Below are 21,178 nucleotides of genomic sequence, written 5' to 3'. Positions count from 1 at the left end.
TATTGAACATCGACAATTACAAACGTTCACCCGTCAGCTAGTCGGGGCGGAGCTATGAGGTGTTTGAGCGAAGTCGACTAGAGCAGGGTCTGGTAAGGCTAAATCGATCTGCCAATATATCCAGATTTTCTACCGCCAAATATGGATTTTTCAGCTTCTAATATCGATTTAATGATGGCAGTGTGTAACACTCCATTTCCTTTTTTCAGAGAAAATGTTCAAAAACACAAATAATGGGATGTTTTGAAGCAAATAGTTTTGAATCAATTTGTCCTCTGATCTATATCTTCTGATTAACATATACAGCAACTTCATTTCTCATCTCTACATGTAACTTTGATGTTAACTGGGGAGAGAACGTCACAATATTGTGATAATATCGCATCGCGACCCAAGTATCGTGATACGTATTGTGTTGCAACGTCCTTGCGATCACTCACCCCTACTCCAGAGGTGACTGTATCGTTCCATTCGGGAGTAAAATGCCCACCTCTGGGACTGAATGACGTGAGGGGGTGTTTCATCCGTCAGCGTAATCGTCACTAACTTTGCTGACGGAACACCTTTTACAAATGATTACCTGACAAATGACGCAAGGGGGTTTCCTCGTTCTGCGCCATCGTCATTAACCCAACGTTGGTCCCGTCGCCGGCGGATGCCAGTTTTTCAGACATTTTTAGGAGGGACCGACTGATGGACTAAACGACAACAATTCAGTTCGTCCCGAGAAATGACGGACGGGTACCCTGGTCACTGACAAATGACGGACCAGCAAAATTTCGTAAAATGCCCACCTCTGGGTGAATGTGACTATGGGGGGATCCCACTGCATTTTTTCAAGCACATAACCGTTGTTAAATTTGTCCGCTGGAGGGCGCACTGACTGACAGGACCACTTGGCGAATGTGGCTGCTCCTCAGGATCGCACCGCAAGAGCTCAACGATGGCCCGTTGCAGGAGGGCACAAAGGAAGGCCACTTCATCCCAACTGCTGCGGTGCCACCTTGCCACTGTGAAAACGAATGTTCCCTAGAGCACGATTTCAAGCCGCTGAACAACATTGCAGAATAGGAAGAAACGATGCACCGCCACCATTTGGCTGGATTTCCACGTCTGCGTTGACAGGACAGAGGCTCAACTGTGTGAACACGGTGGGCCTTCGCATACTCACACTCCCAGACGTCTATTTGCCCATTTCTTTCAAGTATCCATTCGATTTTACTTTCAATCTCCTTTTTATTTGCTTTATCTTTGCGGGGGCAACCCCATTTGTTGTAGAAAACGCATACTGGAAGTACAGTGTATCCCCACTTAAAGGGGAAGTCGACCCAAACATTTTCTTGACAAGAAAATGTCTTATGCAGCCGCACTAGTCGAAACGTGGCATTCCGATTCGTATTGTGTTTGTGGAACGTGAGTTGAGCGGTCAAATCCAGCCAGTTTGTTTTAGCCATCTCAGAGGGTGGCCATTTTCTGTCGACTAACAAGAGTTACTCAGGTGACGAGCAATCGCGACACGGCGTCAGAAAACAGGCGAGCCGTGATTGGTCGTCGCCCGAGCAGCCGCGATGTCATTTTCAGTCGACAACAGGTGGCAAAATGGCCGCCCCCGAGATGGATTTTACTGCTTAACTCCTATTCCACAATCTCAATCTCAGTACTCATGAGAATGCCGTGTTTGGACGAGTGAAAGCGCATACAACCTTGTATTGCCGAGAATTCTTGCGGCTTGACTTCCGCTTGTAGAAATGAGGGGCTTTAAAAACAACCATCTCAAGGCAATTCTACAGTTTGTCAACCGCTGGCACGTTCTCGCTCTGTCGCAATTGACGGGAATTTCAAAGGAGCTGCGGATGTGGCGTGACTGGTGTTGTTTTTCAGGTGGATCCGAGCAGAACATCCATTCCATGGGGCCACTTGTCAGCGACAAGCTGACCGTGCGGAAGGTGGGCGGGGAAACACCCCTTTTTGTGGAGGCATTTCAGACTGCTCATCCGAGTTGACTATTTTGCAAATGTGCACCGTGGGAATGAGTTGCGTTTGTGTCATTCGGACCGCAGGAATGTCCCGTCCTATCCTGTCCTGTCCCACCTGAGCTCCAACTCGAGTGGGAGGAGTTAGGACTGACTTGCCAACAAGAAAGCCGAGGTGGGCAAACATGGCCAGTGGACTTTTGTTTGCTCGGGTCCTGCGGCCAGCGGCAGGCCTTCAGGGCCTCCTCCTCCTGCCGTCGCGGTTGCCGTCTCGGTTCTCCTTGTTGCGCTCCTCCGCCCTCCCACTTCCCCGTTTGTCGTCGTCCTCCTCCCTCCCCCGCTTCTCCTGCTCCCTTTTGCGCCTGGCCCTCTCCTCTTGCTCCTTGTGGTCTTCTTCCCGGCGGCCGCGGCCTTTCTCCTCGTCCCCCCTGGAGTCAGGCTTCTTGGCCCGCTGCTTCCTCCTGCTCGTCGTCGACGTCGTCTTTTTCTTGTGGCTCTGTCCTTTCTGCTTCCTTTTCTTCTTGCGCTTGGCGTCCGAGTCTGGAGGGGATTCAAGACAAATCGGCAGTTAATTATTCAGTCAACATCACGGACAGGTGACAAGTGGAAGGAAGCGGGGCCAGTGGCCAACTCATTTTTGCCCCATGAAATTGGAGGAATTCCTTTTTCCTTTTGCTGACGGCTTGCTGATTTTAGATTCATGTACAGAACTGTTTTTTTTTTTTTATTTAAATTTGATCTTTTTTACTGCTTAAGCGCAGTACATTTATTGAGTACAGTTTGAAGCGTTTGTTTTGAAAACATCGTCAGTCAACCTTGGACCTCCGTCAGTTGTCAGTCCATCGTTTATACATTTCGCTATATCACCGCTATTTTAGGAATGTCAGTTAGGGAAGGGAAAAAAAAAAGTGGAGAAGGGTAACAGCAAACAATTGTATTGACTGAGAAACCGTTTGGAGCACTTCACACAAAGCAAAATCAATCAATTTCTTGCTCCTGGTCTTTGCTTCCACTCTAGTGAAATGGTGGCACGTCGACGAGGTGCTTGCAGCGAGGGAAGGAGCAGCTAACAAAAGGCGGGCGCACCTGAGCTGCTGCTGCTGCTGCTGCTGCTGCTGCTGGACGACGACGACGACTCCGAGTCACTGGACGAGTCGGAGGAGGAGTCGGAAGATTCCACTTCCTGGTTCTGAGTCATGATCATCTTGGGGGCGTTCTTCAGATGTTCCCTCAGCTCGTCCCTGGAACACCACAAGCGGCACACTTTGACTAAGCAGACAGGCGTGTGTGCACGGAGCTTGCTCGTGTGTGTGTGTGTCAAGCGTTACGTGAGTCCTCCCAAGCCAATGGAGGTGAAGAAGTTGATGGCGAACCGCGTGTTTCTGGGATTGTCGCGAGGAAAGAGACCTTCAAAGAAGCTCTGCAGCGTCCTGGAAGAGACGCAAATCTTCAAGGCGTGGCCAGTTGGCAGCTCCAATTCACCAGCAGCACTTCTCACGTCTTGTCGCAAATAGCAAACAACAGCCGCGGGGAGCACTTGACAAGTTTGCAATTTGGCAGCAGGGCCCCGAGGACGACTTGAATTTGGGCACGAGGCTAAGATGCGGCTTGAACGTGGGGCAACATACATTTATTTTTTTTTTAAAAACACTTTGCAAGGCGCATACGACAGCGCGCTTGTCGACGGGCTTTTTTTTTTTTTTTGCCCGTCAAGCGCCGGACCAAATGGTGCCTTTCGCTCGTGGACGCTTGCCAGTGGGTTGATCCGTTTTCTTTTGTTGACTTTTCATTGCATTTTGTGCAATGGGGGAAAGCTCGCTCCTGACTGGCCCTGCTTCCCAACCGCCATTGTGGACATATTTTCCCGGCGCTGTCCAGTGAGCGCTTATTCACGTCGCGGTCACAGCCGCTGACTTTTGAACAAGTGAATCCATTTCAAGCCACCGGGTCATTTACGACCCGACCGATATGGAATTTGGATGACGATTCCGATATTTGGCGGAGCGGACTTTTTTTCTGTTAAAACTTTAACTTTTTTTTTTTTTTTTGGGTGGGGGTTGAATGCCATTCTCTTTTGCCTTAGGTTGTGTTAATGCGGGGAGACGGCAAAAAAGGTAAAGGAGCTCATAGCGCCGGCGGGGGGGGGGGGCCCACGTTGTCCGAATGGCGGGGCCAATGGAATGGTTGACCAAGCGGAAGGGGACATCCCTCGTCAAAAGCGTGCGACTGGCCGCCAGAAGCGCGGAGCCCAGAGCGAATATGAAAAAGGCCGGTCCCCACAAAGCGCGTCTTTGGCCGGCGGCCGCCTCCCGTGCGCGTCTTTGCATTACGTACATGTCTTTGAAGCGCTGGTTGAGTCTGGGCAGGCCCATGTAGGCGCAGAGCTCCTGGAAGAGAATCTTGACAAAGATTCTGCTGGACGAGGTGGTGGTCTCCTCGCTGATCTTGATGCACTCCAGAACCTAAAAGCAAAGGAAAACAATCACACAAGGGCCTTGAAGATGACTTCCATGCTCGCAAACGTCTTATTTGGACGACAGTCGGTCAGCGGAGAACGTTTCGCGCCGGGGTCGGCTGTGCACTTACACTCCAGGGGACGGAGTCGGTGTAAAGCAGGTGAGCAAAGAGTCTGGCCACGTTCCTCAGCTTGTTGGTCTCCAGCCGGTGGATGGTTTCGTACTGCTCGGCAAAGATGGCCTCAAAGCTCTCCATGTACTCCTTCTTCAGCAGGCAGAACCTCTGCGCGAGCGACACAAACCAACTTTCATGCTATGCACAATCAATGACGGTTCATGGAGGCGGCGGAATCGTCTTGGCCGCACTGCCAAGGGAGCGGGCGCAAAGACAGCGAGGTGAACACCAGCGTTTCTCCGGGTTGTCGTTTTGGGACTGCAGTTGAAAACAAACGCCGCCGCCTTTCCGCCAAGTTGAAAACGGGCCTCGATCTGGATAAGGCCTAGATAGACCGAAACGGCGTTGGCCAACAGTGACAGACGCTTACCCCTGTCTGCACGTCACGCTGGCAAAACACACGGCGACGCTGACCATCAAAGTAGCTTCTGCGCATGCATAAGATGCAATACCCTTCCATACCGTCGGCGGCGGTAGTCCCTATTTCTCACTGTTAGAGAACGCTGTTGGCCGGGGGCGGATTATAACAACGTAAACAAGGCATTCGGCTCTATTCTTGGCTCACGATGAACTCCCACGCCAAGTAAACCCTCACGTTCTTGACGCGCTATTGTGAAATACTTCAATTGTCAAGCCTCGCTCTTGTACTTGGAAGAAGATGAAGGCAGGGGAGGCGTGCTCACTGTTTTTCCGCATTTGTCACTTCCCGTTGGTGCGCCGGGCGCTGATTTGCCAGCTAACAGCCAATCAAGAGTGACCAAATGTCACGACCGGCGACGCCGATTCAACGCGCCTAAACGTCCACCAGACACTTCCTGACGAGTTACGACACTACGACGGCGGCCACTACGCCAAACAGACGGCGCATTCGGGCGCCCTCCGACGTGGCTTTGGGGCCTTTTGAGTGGCAAAAGTGCGGGCAGGTCGTCGCCGGCTGTCCCCATTCTTCAAAATGTGTCTGGAGCCCTCACGCTTCCTTCACATTTGCACATTTCTGGCCACTGGCCGGGGGGCCCGGCCCCCATTTTCTGCAAATAGCCTCGCTTAATTGCTTTCTCTTCATTTTTTTCTTTGACCCCGAACCGCCGCCACTTTGTCTTTTTCAGACAATTTTCCTTGCAACTGGATGTTTGGCCGTTGTCCCCGACCTTGCCATTCGTCAAAGTGCGGAAACTCAAAATGCCTTTCAAGGCTGTGGCAGCTACAAAATTATACACAATGTATGTGTGTGTGTGCGTGCGTGCGTGTTTCAATCCCCGCCCACCAACGCCCCCCAAAAAAACGGTCTCTCTATACGGCTGATTTGAACGAGTATGCCTGGAATGTCTGGGTGCGACAACGGGGGTTTCCTCTCTAACGGACACGCGTCTCACCCCTGCCAGCAAGCCAAAGAACTTCTCGTAGGTCCTCTGTTGAGCACAGCAGTCCAGAATCATGTTGCAGAGCTCCTTCTACACAAACACACACATTTATTGACACGTGAGCAATGTGTCAAGCAGTCAGGAAGTGCGCGCGCGCACGCGTTACCGTTTGACTCTCGGGAAAGTCCATCTTGATGAGCTTGTGAGCGCACTCCTCAAAGTCCAAACTGCACAAGGAAGGAAGTGGAGAAGCAAAGTTGCCAACAATGAGCCACGCGAGGCTCACGTGCTGGCTAACTGCTAGCACAGTTTCCACATTGCGGGACGCCTTATATTTGTCGCTAACAGAGCAATAGCATCTTTGTTGCGCTCTTGGATCTCATTGGCCACCAACAGCGCTCATTTCGCGCAATCGGCCGGATGGATTGGCGCCTCCACCGCCGCTTGTTAAAGTGCCACGCTGTCATCAAGTGAGTGGCACGCACACGGGTGGACGTCAACACTGAGACACCCGCAGAATTATTGCTTTGTGCGTGTGTGCGTGCGTGCGTGCGTGACCTGGACTGAATGACAAGGTAGATGGTCCTCCTGAAGGCCACCAGGTTGACCTCGGTCTGATCCAAGATGGTCACCTTCTCGTCTGAGGACACGCAACAGGCAGTCATACGGCGGCGCGCGCGACGTCGCGGCAGACGACGACGATGACGAAGAAGGTTGCGGCGCGTCACCTTGGCCCTCCTGCTCGTCTTCGCCGTCTTGGTTCTCTTGATCGTCCTCGCTGTCCCCTTCCTCCCCGGAGTCGCTGCTGCCCTCGTCCAAGATGTCTGCCCGCAGGACAAAACGGCTTTGCGACACGCCAACGGCACTTTCAGGCGGCTACGGCTCCGTAACCCCGCCCCAACAACGGCGATACGGCGCAACTTTCTTACCTCTCTTCAGCGTTTTGTACTTCTCTTCGTTTTCCAGGAAGTTTGGGTCCATCTTGAACACGTCTACGGACACACGGACGCACGACTCACAAAAGGTTTGAGGCGCATTTGCTCTGCAACCTTGCGTCAACTTTCTGTCCCACGGTCAAGTGTTTCAAGAGTTCTTTTTGATATGCTGTGAAGGGAGGAGGTGCGGTGCGCCTTGGAAGCTCAGAGTCAATTTCAGTAGTCAAAAAAATCAAAGTGAAACGCCATCGTAAAAGGAAGAGGAATTGCAGTTTTGTGAAAATGTCCTTAGTTTTGGTCTTTGACAATTCATATCCTGCGTGCGCTTTCATGTGCAATGTCGGAATTTCACGGCTGCAAGGCATCCATACACATGACGCAAAGTCGTGACGGATGCTTGAGATTTGGCTTCTTTTTAACTTGATAACGACACTATACTTGGGGACCTTTTTTCCTTTATCTTGCGCTCGAAATAAACCCTGTCCTAAGAGCATAACGTCTCCATGAAAACACAGCATGAGTAGTCACTTGTTCTCAAGGTGAATGAGAAGAAACCAAATCAAGTCAAATGAAAACTGCCAAAGGATTCTCCTTTCCAACCCCGGTTGGGACAGCGGAGCCTTCAGATACAAATTGCAATTCAACTGGCCCCACTCTTTACTCAAAACGCCAGGAGGCGGCCTAATGCGGAAGGCCGGTCAGCAATAAGCGGTCACTCACTGAGGATGTCGGTGGCGTCGTAGTCGTCGTCCAGCGGCAGCATGTGCGTGAACTGGTCGTCCTCGTCCACCAGGTCCAGGCCCTCGGGGATGACGGGGTGGTCCTTGAAGCCGTCCTTGCGGATGGCGAACATCACCTCGATCATGTACTGCACACGCTTGTCGATGGCTGACTCGTGCAGGACGTTGCGCAGACGCTCGAAAATGGCTGCGAACAAAACAACGCTCCGTTGCCTCGTTGGGTCGGGGGAGGGAGGGAGGGAGGAAGAAAAAAAAAAAAAAAAAAAAACTTCAACCCACCCTCACCCCCACCCAATATGCTTGCCTTTTTTTCTCGGGCCGAGACTAGGCCTTGTTGGGAAAAAACCCCCATTGTTTTCACTTGTTTTTCTTGGGAAAATGCAACTCTTTGCGTAAGCTTTATTTTTGTCAGATGACGTTTGTTGAAAAGCTTCTTGAGAAAAAACAACAACTTGGAAGGGGGATTCCCCCATCTGTGGTCCCTTCTCAAGGTTTCTCACTTTTCCCCAGATGGGTTTTTGGAGATTTTCCTTGCCCTCCTGGGGGTTAAGATCAGGGGATGTCGTGTATATGATCTGGTGCACATGTGAAGCCCTTTGAGACTTTCCTGCGATGAAGGGCTATATAAATCAATTTGACTTGACTAACTTGATCTAAGCAAAGAAGCCCTTCATTAATCAATTTGACTTGACTAACTTGATCTAAGCAAAGAAGCCCTTCATTAATCAATTTGACTTGACTAACTTGATCTAAGCAAAGAAGCCCTTCATTCCAATCAGATTCCTGGCCAAAATCAAATTACTGGACTACTCTGGAAGAGGACGATTTTTTCCTGCTTAAATGACATTTTTGTAACATGACACTTTTTTGCGTGGACTGAAAATCACAACTTGGTATTTATGAGATGACCACCTGGTTGAATGAATTGGTGAGGAAAATAGTGGGAAGACTTTTTGGTTGAAAAAAAGCACCAATCTTTTCAGAAAAATAGGACTTTTCATTTCATGAAAAACTATTCTAATTCTAGTACATTTCCCAAAAATGGATCTGACTGCTTTTTGTAAAGTTAAATCTTTTTTCCATTCCGTAAAGAAACAGCTTGACTATTTCAAGTAGCTATTCTACTAATTCTAGTATTCTCCTTTTTTTTTTTTTGGTGAAATTAATTTTTTGCGTCTTTTAATTATAAAAATACATTTTTATTCTTGTGTGGTTCCAACTAAAAAGTCATATCAAAAATAAATTTATTTCCTTTGTTGTTCATAAATTCATTTTTGGGGGAGGAAGTTTGACTTGGCTTCTAAAAAGAAATACATCTTGCAAGACTTTTGTTCAAAAAAAACTTTTTTTTTTTTTTTTTAAAAGGAAAAAAATCAAACTTGTTTTGTGCATGTCTGCACATGCGTACATAAAAGATGAGCATTTTTGGGTGAGCAAATGTTGCGTACTGACCGTTGATGCCGCGCGGGGAGACATCGGTGAGCTTGAGGCCGCACTCCTTGAGGAAGGCGATGGCCACCTCCACGCTGTCGTCGGTGGGCCGCTCCAGGAGCAGCGTCAGCATCTCCAGGCACAGAACCTCGTGGGCCTGCCCGGGCGCAGGCGTCAGACGGAGCCAAAGCTGCCGACGGCAACGGGCGGCGCTACGTACCACGTTCTGGTTGATGAGGTGAGCCACGAACTTGGATGACGTCAGACATTGTTGCTGGAAAAGAAAATGCGCCACAGCTCAACGTGACAACTTTCTTTCCCCCCCCCCCCGCTTCTTAAAACAACTTCAGATACTTGCAAAAAAGAAGACTTTAAAAGTAAAATTTTTCATCTCGATTCCAACTTGAACTTATCGGGGGAAAAAATGACTCTCTCCAACTTCATCTCGAGCAACACCATGTTAACCATTTTTGTACGAGAAAAATCCGATTGTAGCAAACATCTGACTTCATTAGCTTAATAAATAGGACTGTTTGTCTTTACTGCTCAGGAAGTGATTTTGGTGAAATGACCTTTTCCTATCATCTTATCGCCACATGTATTTTGCAAAGGAGCATAATGCGTAGAGTATGCGTAGAGTATGTCCAGCAGATGCTGCAGCCGCGTATGCTATGAGCGAAATATCAGCCGAATATGTGCATTTGTGCGTTGAACCCGTTGGGTCAATGTCGGCACTCGACGCCGATTCCCACTTTGGCGTCGGTTCCCTGGCTAGGCGTAGGCCGAAGCATCGATGCCCGAGCCGAGTTGCGAGCGCGGCCGGCCCACCTTGATGTTGCGTCGGTATCCGCGCCTGAAGCTGAGGATGAGCCGCTTGAGGATGAGCTCGCCGATCTGCGGGAACTTGGAGTTGATGATGGCCACCACGGCGGCGTAGACGTGCGTGAAGATGGGGGATGCCGCCTGCGCCTGCAGCACCGAGCGCGACAGCAGACCCCTGCGCGCATGCAGGCAGGCACGCACGCACGCACGCGGACAATGTTTATCTGCGTGATTTGACGCGGGCTGGGGCGGGCGGGCGGGGCCTCACCTCCCCCTGACGATGTTCTCCTGCAAGATCTCCTGGATGATGTTGACGATGTTGGACACGTTGACTTTGTTGATCAGGCCGTTGATGGACTTCTTCAGCGCCTCCCAGCTCATCCTCTGATAGGCCAAGCTGCGCGAGGGGGCGGGGCGTCAGCCTCTCGATGGCACGGAAAGCCAGAGAAAGAAGTGGTCTACCTGCTCTTGTCGGTGATCTGCTGCTGCATGAGGCGCAGCTTGGCGGGCGGGATGTAAGCGCCGCCCGTGCGGGTCAGGATGGGGTCCAACTCCTCCTTCTTCTTCTTGGCCGCCGGCTGTCCGTTGGCCCGGGGGGAGGGGCTACGGCCACGGCCGCGCCCCCGCCGCTCCGGCTCCCTGCTTCGCTCGCCCGCGTAGCCATCCCTGAGCGGACATTGCCGTCAACAAAAACTCCAACTTCAAAACATTTACGTTCGGTGACCACAATCCAAGCATTCGCTCGTCGAGGCACGTTTGGCGACGAGGAGGCATGTCAGAGAATTGCTGCCACTCCGGGAAAAGAAAGAAAGACAAAAAAAAAAGCCAAGTACCACGTTACAACATGATAAACTCCGTTACGTTGTGTGATTAAGTCCAAAGTTCAAACGTGTCTTGTGCATTGGGCAAAATAGAATGAAGCAATTCTTTGCGGTTCAAGTGACTGGTGCTCTTTTTTTGTGCTGCAAAAATTCAAGCTAGAAGCCAAATAACAACGCCGAAGAAAAATGGAACATTGACGTCAAACTTCAAAACATGTCAGAGATGGATTTGGACATAATACCCGTCAAAAATAGGATTAGGATGGAAGGGAAAGTCAATCATACGACGTGTCCTTCACTCCTCAAGTTCACTCCTCACTCCGCAACTTCTTACCGAGGGTGCCGGCCTCTGTCAGACCCGTGACGGTCTCTGGACCTGGAGCGCTCTCGACCTCTGGACCTGGAGCGCTCTCGACCTCTGGACCTGGAGCGCTCTCGACCTCTGGACCTGGAGCGCTCTCGACCTCTGGACCTGGAGCGCTCTCGACCTCTGGACCTGGAGCGCTCTCGCCCTCTGGACCTGGAGCGCTCTCGCCCTCTGGACCTGGAGCGCTCTCGTTCTCTGGATTTGGAGTCGTCTCGCCCCCCGCCTCTGTCAGGGCTTCCGGACCTGGCTCCGTCGCGTTCCCTGGACCGGTCTGCGCTTCCGGATGGCGACCCGTCAGGTTGTCGGACGTCGTGTGGCGTTTGCTCTGTGGCCCTCTGTAAAAAAGCACAGGCCCATTTCAAAAGTTTCCCTTCCCACAATGGAAGGAAGCACGCGCCAGTGTCAGCACGACCGAGGGGCAAAAGGATTTTGGCCAATGACGTAATAACCATCATCATCATGTGAGGGTTCCGACAAGACAAGTTCAATTCACGACTTTTCCAGCCTTTTGACTTCCACTTGAAGCAAAATTGAAGAGCACCTTCCCAAACATCGCTGGAGTGCATCTGTGACGTGCGTGCTTGTGCTCTAAAGAGTCGCCGCTAAAAGCGCATGACTGTTTCGCTGGTTCCGCTGTAGTGTTGCGCGTTACCACCAGAGTCAGTCGGTCCATTTTTGGGCTGAAAGAATCATCCTTTATTTGGAGTTTTGTATTTATGATCGTCAAATCCTCCTTTTTTTCTTGTTTTTCGATTCTTGGATTGGGACCAGAGCACTCCAGAACCAGAGACCGCCACGGGTGCCACAGACGCTGGCACTCTCGGGCAGAAGATGGGCAGCAACTTGACGAGTGAAGGACAAGTCGTTTGTTTGAAGGTGCCCTTGCATCATTATTATATTTTTTTTAATTGTTTTTTTTTTTTTGTCTTTTTTGGGAGATCAAGATGCCATGCCTTTGGAGTCCTTTAGGGATGTACGGGAACCCTGAAAATAGGGCTGTGCAATTAATCGAAATTCAATTGCGGTTATTACACTCCATGATTACAAAATTGGCATAATCGTAAAAAAAACAATGAACATTCATTTATATCGAACACACTGTGTTTGTTTACACGTGGAAATCATACATTTGCACTTTTTAAAACATTTTACAAGAACTAATTTTATACATTTTGTTTGGTCCAAAAGAATTTACTTACATTTGTCTTTATATTTTTACATTTAAACGTTTTCTTGTTTTGTTCCGAAAAATAAATGATCGTTTGAATAATTGTGATTTCAATTACTACCAAAATAATCATGATACATATTTTTTCCCCATAATCGAGCAGCCCTACCCGAGAGTCCGCATTTGAAATGAAAATTTCACCAGCGATGAGGTTGATCTCATGTTGATGCCGCTGACGACGCTTTGATGTGCGCGTACCGTGATGTGAGCCACACTGCTCCTGATCTTCCTCATGGCCACGTGATGTTCATCCTCGCTGCTGCTGTCACTGTCACTGCCTGCCCGACTGCCGCCCGCACCACTGTCTCCTCCTGCTCCTCTGCTGGGACTCTTGGGAACAGGGGAATCCTGCTGGGATGCAGCGTCCTCATCGGACTCTCCTGAGGTCACACACAAACACACACACGATAGCAAACACCATTTGTTGACAGTATTTGGCCACAAAAGTCAAACGTGTGCACACAACCATAACTGAAGAAGAAAAATAAATAAATAATTGCATTTTGTCACATGGTGGAAACCAAAGTGTAATGTGTGAGCAACAAAATTCAGTGGGCCATAACAAAATGCTACATATCACAAAATGCTCAACTTTGTGCCCACAACACGGCACATTGCCACAACAATGTCGCACAGCGTATTATTTGTGAGCATGAATACGTTGGATTTCACCACAACAGCATTTGCACGTTATTGTAATTGATTGATTAATCCGTCAATTTTTAGAGCGATGAATCAATGCACTGGATTAAATAAACGTTTTCATTTCCATCACTTTCTTAAAAAACAAGACATGATCTTGAATTGGCAGTGCACAAAAAAAGCTATTATGATTCCATGACTGATTTGGTTCATAACATCTCAGAAAATTGGCAAAAATATTGATTGGCGTTTTTCTCAAGTGAAAGCAGATGCTAGCAATTGTCTTATTTGGACTATTTCGTGTGGAGAGGCAGAAATTCTGAGGATTGGGACAATATTAAATCAAGCAAGGTCTCTAAATGAATAACCCGTAACAAATACAGACACATTTGTGGATTCATCTTTGCACCTCTAATACACACTCACACACAAAAGACCGCATGGTCACAAAAACAATATACTTGAGAGCCAGACGGGGTGCCGCAACAAATATTCTTGTCAGTTGGCCGTCCAGCCGCGACAATGAACTTACCGCTGTGTGGTTGGCGAGCAGGACTTGTGCTTGGAGGCTCCATTTCTGAAAAACAAACGTGATTCATCCAGGCAGGAAACACTTGAATATCATTGCATAAACGTAGGAAATGCAAATGACAAAATACGTCGGACGTGGTAGCGAATTAATGGGCATTGAAAAGAACAACTTCTTTCTTGTTTGATTTTTGCGTTTCACGGCCGTGTGTTGGCTCGTGCCAAAGCTAGCAAGCTAAGGCTAGCAAGCTAAGGCTAGCGGCGGGCGCCAAACCTGTCTCGCAGTGACTCACCTTTTTGTTTATTTAATTAAATTCTTTAGACAAAAACTCCCCTCGTCTTCTGTCACCTTCTTGATATTTGCCTGTTTAGTCACGCAAGTAAATGTAAACATCCAGTTGGTCCCTTTATTTCGTCGATCAATCAAAGAGGAAACACACACCTACGGCGGAAAATGAGAAGCTGTCGTTCGATTAGCTTCCGGGTCAGATTGCTGCCAGTGTTGATGAAGACAGCGACAAATGCCTTACTTTTTCACTCTTTTTTGTTCATTTGGGGAGTGTTGGTTAACATATGGCATTCTTAGTATGAAAAAAGGAATTATTGGGATTTTTTTGTTTTTACAACACTCGCTCGAGTGACTTCCGGGTCAGAGTTTACTTCCGAGTCATTGTGTACCTCCGGCTTTCGCAAGAAGCGACACTTATTTATTTCTTTTTTTCTTTCTCTTTCTTTTTTTTTTTTTTTAAGAAAAACCAGAAACAAAACGTTCGATTGTTCTTGTAGTTTTGTTATCAGCCAGTCACCATTCATACGTAGTATTGTTTGTAGTCGTAAATCATTTTGGTCGATGTACATGTATATTTTTTTTTATGATATTCCCCTGACGGGATTAATTACATCCTATTCCGATATAATCAGGTGTGTTGGAACAAGCTAACACATGAATAGACTAAATAGAGTAAATACAACAGGCTGGATAGTTGATAGGCACATTTCTCAACCAATGGAAAATGTGAGCTAAATATTTGCTGCAATAAATGTATCTTGGTCGTTACATCTGTCTGTAAACTTTGACGTCAGTGTAGACCAGCATTATACTTCTTTTAGCTCTTCTCAGTTCTCAGGTAACAATCACAGAAGTGGACTTGTAAGACATTCTCGTTCTTGTTTGGTATTTGTAGCTCAGTGATGTCAGAATGTGTGTGAGGTTAAAGGTCATTTGTCATATCAGTGTCGGTGGTCAGTGTGTGTGATGGTGGGAAGGTGGAGCACACGAGACTTTAAACGAATAAAAAAAAATCTGGTTGACTTCCTCCACCAGGGTGTCATTATTTATTTATTTCAAAAGTCGAATACAATCAGCAGTGTTCATATTTTCATAGCTTAGGTCTCATTTCTTCATTAAAAAAAAAACATAATCAGAAAAAACTTCTGTTAACGCTGATTTGTAATCAACTTTTTAATTTAGGATTGGTCTTTCGAATTGTTTTTTAAATTAAAAATGATGCAAATCGAAATAAAATAGCTACTACAAAAGAAAAATACTGAAAATAGTAAGTAACACTAATTTATTCAAACGTCATAGCATAGATTTTTGTAAAAAAAATAAATGTCATACAGTTTTGGTCAAAACGAATAAAATAAATCTTCATGAAGAAGCCAAATAAAGGTAGTATATAAATAAACCAATACGATACATTTGAATAAAGTACAGCAAAAACAAAGGAAATCAGAGAAGAACATAATGGGAAAAGTAGCGCATCCTAATGAATGAGTTGTGTAGGGCGAGTCACGTGATCACACTTTGAGCTCGTGTGCGACTTGTGTGCGCACTAATGCACACACGCGCGCGCGTGCACGCGCCTGCCCGGCGAGACGTCGTCGCTGGCGCGGAGAGGAGAAAGAAGCTCCTTCCAGGTAAGACAACTTGAGACACATTTCCAACCACTTTGGTCTTGTCGTCTTTCCTGTCCTCCGTGACTCTGACGCTGTGCGCGTGCGCGTGACGGCGACGCGCGTGGAAATGTTCGTGGTCGTGCCGCGGTCGAGCGTGCCAAATAGTGAGATAGACCGACAGCCAGGCGGTGACACTTTGATGGAAAAGCCGCTGCCACATTGTGAGAGCGTGTGGCGTGTGCCAAAGGGTAAGACTGGCATTGCCACATTGTGAGAGTAGTGGTGCTGCCAGATAGTGAGACCGACGACACCAATGTAATCACAGTGTCGCTAACACCGAAATAAACTTAATAAGTCATCATAGTCAGTACAGTATGTGACGTCACCCCCCATTACATCCGTCTAAGAATATTTCATTGGATAAATCAAAACCACAGTGTAACCATAGCAACTACAGCAACTGCCTAAACATTCTTCCTGCAAACTTTATCAGTTCCAAATAGCGAGACAGGCGTGTCCAGTAGTGAGGACAGCGCCGAAAAGAGGCAGTGTCAAGCATTGAGCTAGGTTCTTATAAACAGTGACAGGTGTGCTCAACAGTCAAACAGGCATGTGCGATTGTCTTGTGCCTAATTGCAAGAAATAAATACTAAGACAGGCAATGTTAAATCCATGGTGCACAATAGTAAGAAAACACATGCCATAGAGTGAGACAGCCGTTGTCAAATAGTGAGAGGCAGGCATGTCCAGTCGCGAGACAAGTCTCTTTATGTCAAATAATAAGCAAAACCGTTTTGCCGGCCATTGTATGCAATCCAACAGGAAGTGACGTTTGCCGCCAGCTCCTTTGTTTCGTCGTCAACATGAGAAATGACAAGAATGTCAACAACAAGTTGGTGTTCCTCCCCGGTGTCGCTTCTCCAGTGTTTGTGTTCTTTAGCATGCTAGCACGCAAGTGGCCTTCTGAAATTCCGTGCGGAGGTGCAGCTTCTCCGCCGTGCCTGATCCCACCTGGCCAAGTGCACATGAAGGACGTCACATGATGCCTGGAACCAATCAGCGTTCATGTCACAAAAATCACACAAGATGCAAATGTCGTATGTCATCTTTTTCTTTTGGGTGCACAACTTGAACTTTAGCTTATACCACCGCGTAGCTCACTATTTGGCAGCACCTCTGACTATTTGGACACATTGTCTCAATATTTGGCAGAGCTAATCTCACTATATGGCACATCTGTCAATTATGTTACATACATTTCACTTGCTGATGCTCGTCTCACTCTTTGGACGCATCTGTTGCACTATTTGGCACTGCTTCTCTCACTACTGTACATATAAACTGAACACAATATTTGGCACCGCCATTCTCGCTTTTTGGCATCACCTGTTTCCACATCGGCGTCATCAGTCTCACTATTTGGTAACACCCGAACTCATTAGATACCAGGAGCGACTCAACTTGTTCATTAGAATCAAAACATTTAGTGCCGAGTTTTCTCGTTTTTTTATGTTTTTTCATTGAGAGGGGGAGATAAGACACTCTTCTTTAAATTGCAAGCACTTGAGGAGTTGAATGTGCCAAACCGCCAGCAGGGTGTAGCAATGCACCATTTTATATTTCAAATCATCTCTGTTTGCCAACTGTTTACAGTGGGGAAAGAAGGACTTGACTGTCTTGGTGCGCGACGGCAGCGTGAAGCATACACTCCAACAGGCAACATATAGGTGTAGAATTCACAGAGTATGACCAACAATCTTGGAAATATGACCAGGATGACACAGGAACAGTCAGTAATGGCTGACGAGCCCTTCTGGTGAGTTGGCGTCACCCACAGCGCGTGTATAGTATTACTAAAGGCTGGAGATGATAATTTTGCCATGAAAAGCCATTCCTAAATGTTACCGCTTTATAGAATGAAACTACTGTTCAGATATTTGAGGCCTCACAAAAGAAAATATATAACCCAGAAAAATTTGGTACTACCCGTCTCATAATTTGGCACACCTTTTCCACTGATTTGCACCACTTGTCTCACTATTTGGACACACCTGTAGCACTATTTAACATTGCCCCTGACTATTATTTGGCAACCCCGCCTCACTATTTAGACACATATGTTCCACTAATCGGCACCGGCAACTTCACTGTTTGGCAGACCTGTCTCTCACTATTGGCACGTGTCCTTGCCTGGCTCTGCGCTCCAACGTGCGGCGACACGTGTTGAGGCGGAACCGCCGACTGAGAGAAAACTTGAAAAACCAGAATGCGAGTAGGCGTGTGTCATTCAAAAGTGGAGCTCCACACCGATGGTAGCACAGTCGTCACAGCTTCCTGTCGTGACTTTATCCCTCCTTTGCTCTCCCTTTCTCAGCTGACAGGAAGTGAGTGGTAAGCCAACAGGAAGTGAGCAGGAAGCACGCGAGGAGTGATGGCGTCATGAGCAGCCCCGGTCTTCTGCGCGGTCGCCGCTTCTTCTGCCGAGAATGGGCATTGGACAAACTCCAGCGCTGCCTGCACGGCCGCCACGCGGGGACGGGGCACGCTGCAGGAGTCCTGATAACGGGCGGCCCGGGTGCCGGTAAGACAGCCCTGTGTGCCGAGGTGGTGCGGCCCGACTCCGAGGCCGGCCGGGCGTCTGGGTTGGCGTCCCGGTGCCTGGCCTGGCACTTCTGCCGGCAAGAGGAGCCTGCTAGCGGCCTGGCGTGGCGCTTGGTGATAGCCCTGGTGGAGCAGCTGAGGGTGTCCCCGCTGCTGCCGCCCGAGTATAGCGCTAGCCTACGCTGCCGTCCGCCCCTGGATCCGCTCAGCTGTCAGACAGACCCGCACCTCGCCTTCCAAAGGTTTGTGCGGATCGCCGTCTTGTCACAAATTTGTCACCTTATCAGGACTAGTGCCAATAAATTCGACCACAATCACATTTAATATGAGCAAAAAGAAAGGACGTGGAAAGTTTGCGTGCGTGCACGCGGGCAAGACATTTCAAAAGTTCCAACAAGGTGAGTCACCACCAGAAAAGACGTTTGCGTGTGCTGATTGTGCACCTTTAATAGAATGCTAGCTTAGCATCCCTAGACTGAAACACTGTGGGACAAATTCTTCATCGTATCAAGATGTGTCCCAGCACTTTAGTCCACATTCATCATTTTGCATTACTGTTGTTATGTTGACAGAAGTATTGGGACATGTCTTGATAAAGCTACGAGAAGGAATGTGGTCCAATACTTTTGGCCACACTGAATCTGATGTTGCATCGATTTGTGGATAAAAGTATTAGAATGAATTTTTCATTGCAGCTTAACCAACATGCTTACATAATGCAAAATCATGACTATGGACAAAAGTGTTAGGACACGTCTATTTGAAGATTTTGTCCCAGTACTTTTGCAAAGCAGCTGTAGTGTGAGCTCAATGCAGTTTCTTCTTTGTTTGTAAGACTTTTTTGCTGCTCTGCTTGTGGTGTTGCGTCCACAGATTTGTCCTGGAGCCCCTACTGGACCTGCCCCCGCCACCCCAGACTTTGATGTTGCTGGTGGATTCTCTGGACGTGGGCTGCGAGGCGACCCAAGGGGGCACCAGGAGGAGCCACTCCATTGCAGAGCTTTTGGCAGCCCACCAGCACCTGATGCCTAGCTGGATTCTCCTGGTCTGTTCGGTCCGACGACACAACAAGACCGTGAGCAGGATGTTCTCAGGTGGGTTGTGCTGTTGGCAACAAGGCAATAATTCTCAAAGCTTTGTGGACCAGGTGAAAGAACATATCAGGCCCTCTTGTGTGGCCATACTTAGTCGTACCCTCGTTCTCAACAGTAGAAAGGGAGTTTCACCAGACGTTACTTTTTGTGTGTCAGGTTTTCGTAAGCTTTGCCTGGATGACCTGCATCGTCCGGACACAGTCCATGACGTGCAGCAGTACATCCTGAAGCGTTTGGACCGGGAGGCAGCGCTTCGGCGTCAGATCACCTCGGACACGGCAGACATGCTGAATCTGCTCCACATCAAGAGTGGTGGCTGCTTCCTGTTCCTGGAGCGAGTCCTGGACGGCGTGGCCGCCTCCCTCGTGGGTCTTCGCGAGATCCGGGATATTCCGGGAACCCTGAATGGCCTCTACCTATGGCTGTGCCAAAGACTCTTCCCCCGGAGACTCTTTAGCTACGTGAAGCCTCTCCTTAACATCATCCTGGCAGCCCCGGCCCCTCTCCTGCCTCAGGATTTGTTTACAGCACTGTGGACACATGACAATCTACTCAGTGCCCAGGAATTCCAGAACAGGCTCAGCACCCTCACACCCCTCCTGCTGGACGGTCCCGGAGGCAGCAAATTGCTTTTCCACAGCAGCTTTGCAGAGTGGCTTACGGACGTGAAGTATTGTACTCAGAAGTACTTGTGCAGCCGAGCCGAGGGGCACAGCATGCTGGCCATGGCTCTGACATTAAGGGGACCCCTGCTAAATTCGGAGGAGGCAGTCCAGCTCGGGACGCATTTAGTCTGCTCCGGTCACCATCAGGACCAGCCCTGGATTCTGGCCCTGTGGATGATATGGGCTGACGTGCCTGCTCTGACTTGGACGGGCAGCAGTTCCCTGGCTACTTTGGTAACACAAGCTCCAGCCTCGTCCCACCAGAAAGTCTTTCAGCTCTTCAAGATGAGTGGACTTGTCTCTGTAGACCCAAGTCTCGGAGTGCAGTGTACAGGTGACGTGGGAGATAAACTCCTTAAATCTGTGAAGCGGTTGAGTTCCACAAATGTGCAGACGTTGCTTTCCGGCGCAGCCCTTGAGGGATCCGCAAACCTGGTCCGGCTGCTCTTGACTCGTGGATCTGATCCGCTCCTAAGTGACCGCCAGGGTCAAACTCCACTCACTATTGCCTCCAGACAGGGTCATTTAGACGTGTTGCAAGTTCTGTTAGACTGGATGCGTATCCAGAATGTGCAGACCGCCACCACGATGCTGGAGCATGCCGACAACGACGGATGGACTGCGCTACGTTCTGCAGCCTGGGGGGGGCACGGTGAAGCGGTCAGGCTTCTGCTGGATGCAGGGACAGACGTGGACGGGTGCGATGCGGAGGGCCGCACCGCCCTTAGGGCTGCGGCCTGGGGGGGTCATGAGGAGACAGTCCTCATCCTGCTAGACTATAGAGCTCAAGTGAACAAGGCTGACGGCAAAGGCCGCACTCCCCTGATTGCCGCCGCCTATATGGGACACCACGAGGTGGTGGAGGTGCTGCTGGACCACAAGGCCCAAGTGGACTTGGCTGACAGGGATGGGCGTACGGCTCTGTCGGTCGCTGCCCTCTGCATCCCCACAGCAGTCGGACACCAAGGTTACGGCGAAGTCGCAAATCTTTTACTGGAGCGAGGTGCCAATCCAGGGCACAGAGACAATGACGGAATGACCCCACTGCTCCTCGCAGCCTACGAGGGCCACGACGATATGGTGGAGCTTCTCCTGGACGCTGGCGCCGATGTGGACGAGACTGCGGGCCCCAAAGGTGATGCGCCTGCTTCTGCGGCGGTGACCCCCCTTTTGGCCGCCGCCGCCATGGGCCACATGAAGACTGTGTCGCGGCTTCTCTTCTGGGGGGCCGCCGTGGATGCCATCGATGATGAAGGCAGGACGGCGCTCAGCCTGGCGGCGGCGCAGGGGAGCACCGAGGTGGTCCGCACTCTCCTTGATCGGGGGCTAGATGAGAACCACAAGGACGACTTGGGCTGGACCCCGTTGCATGCCGCGGCCTGTGAAGGCCATCGGGCGGTCTGCGCCGCCCTAACAGAGCGAGGTAGTACGGTGCGGGTT

General features: G+C 49.2%; 2 protein-coding genes across 4 annotated transcripts in view; one reads left to right on the top strand and one right to left on the bottom strand.

The window, feature by feature from the left end:
• Nucleotides 1-1,216: 1,216 nt before the first annotated feature.
• cwc22 (CWC22 spliceosome associated protein) lies at nucleotides 1,217-14,124 on the bottom strand. 2 transcript variants are annotated; one of them, XM_086051280.1, is made up of 21 exons: nucleotides 13,773-14,124; nucleotides 13,484-13,528; nucleotides 12,508-12,689; nucleotides 11,211-11,416; nucleotides 11,049-11,162; nucleotides 10,356-10,559; nucleotides 10,162-10,290; nucleotides 9,900-10,068; nucleotides 9,292-9,345; nucleotides 9,093-9,228; nucleotides 7,621-7,827; nucleotides 6,895-6,957; nucleotides 6,694-6,789; nucleotides 6,524-6,605; nucleotides 6,132-6,192; nucleotides 5,978-6,055; nucleotides 4,560-4,712; nucleotides 4,308-4,435; nucleotides 3,302-3,403; nucleotides 3,060-3,214; nucleotides 1,217-2,513 (listed from the first exon to the last, which is right to left on the bottom strand). In XM_086051280.1, the coding sequence occupies exons 2-21, from the start codon at nucleotides 13,524-13,526 to the stop codon at nucleotides 2,209-2,211; spliced, it is 2,667 nt and encodes an 888-aa protein (XP_085907406.1). In that variant the 5' UTR covers nucleotides 13,527-13,528; nucleotides 13,773-14,124; the 3' UTR covers nucleotides 1,217-2,208. The 2 variants fall into 2 exon arrangements, with proteins under 2 accessions (XP_085907406.1, XP_085907405.1); XM_086051279.1 differs by having other exon boundaries at nucleotides 11,049-11,416; nucleotides 13,773-14,123.
• A 1,126-nt stretch (nucleotides 14,125-15,250) lies between these two features.
• Nucleotides 15,251-21,178, top strand: part of ankrd50l (ankyrin repeat domain 50-like) — an 8,047-nt gene continuing 2,119 nt past the window's right edge. The window contains exons 1-5 of one of the 2 annotated variants that reach the window (XM_086052416.1): nucleotides 15,251-15,399; nucleotides 17,032-17,194; nucleotides 17,753-18,221; nucleotides 18,853-19,073; nucleotides 19,230-21,178. The exon at nucleotides 19,230-21,178 is cut by the window's right edge and continues 2,119 nt beyond it. In XM_086052416.1, the coding sequence (XP_085908542.1) occupies nucleotides 17,818-18,221; nucleotides 18,853-19,073; nucleotides 19,230-21,178 (2,574 nt within the window). In that variant the 5' untranslated portion in view covers nucleotides 15,251-15,399; nucleotides 17,032-17,194; nucleotides 17,753-17,817. The remainder of the gene's footprint in view (nucleotides 15,400-17,031; nucleotides 17,195-17,752; nucleotides 18,222-18,852; nucleotides 19,074-19,229) is intronic. The other variant, XM_086052417.1, reaches the window with a different exon arrangement.

The sequence above is a fragment of the Filicampus tigris genome, chromosome 14 (assembly GCF_054856515.1).
Source record: "Filicampus tigris isolate MCC_2025a chromosome 14, RoL_Ftig_1.0, whole genome shotgun sequence".
Classification (NCBI taxonomy): domain Eukaryota; kingdom Metazoa; phylum Chordata; class Actinopteri; order Syngnathiformes; family Syngnathidae; genus Filicampus; species Filicampus tigris.
The sequence above is the reverse complement of the archived record's forward strand: the minus strand, read 5'-3'. Positions and strand labels throughout refer to the sequence as shown.

Bases quoted from the DNA above. Each gene is read 5' to 3' on its own strand.
- cwc22 (XM_086051279.1), bottom strand. From the start codon at position 13,526: ATGGAGCCTCCAAGCACAAGTCCTGCTCGCCAACCACACAGCG. The intron at 7,828-9,092 runs GTCAGTACGCAA...TTTTGTTCGCAG, and splicing joins CTCCCCGCGCGGCATCAACG to CCATTTTCGAGCGTCTGCGC. The intron at 3,215-3,301 runs GTAACGCTTGAC...GTGGTGTTCCAG, and splicing joins ATTGGCTTGGGAGGACTCAC to GGACGAGCTGAGGGAACATC.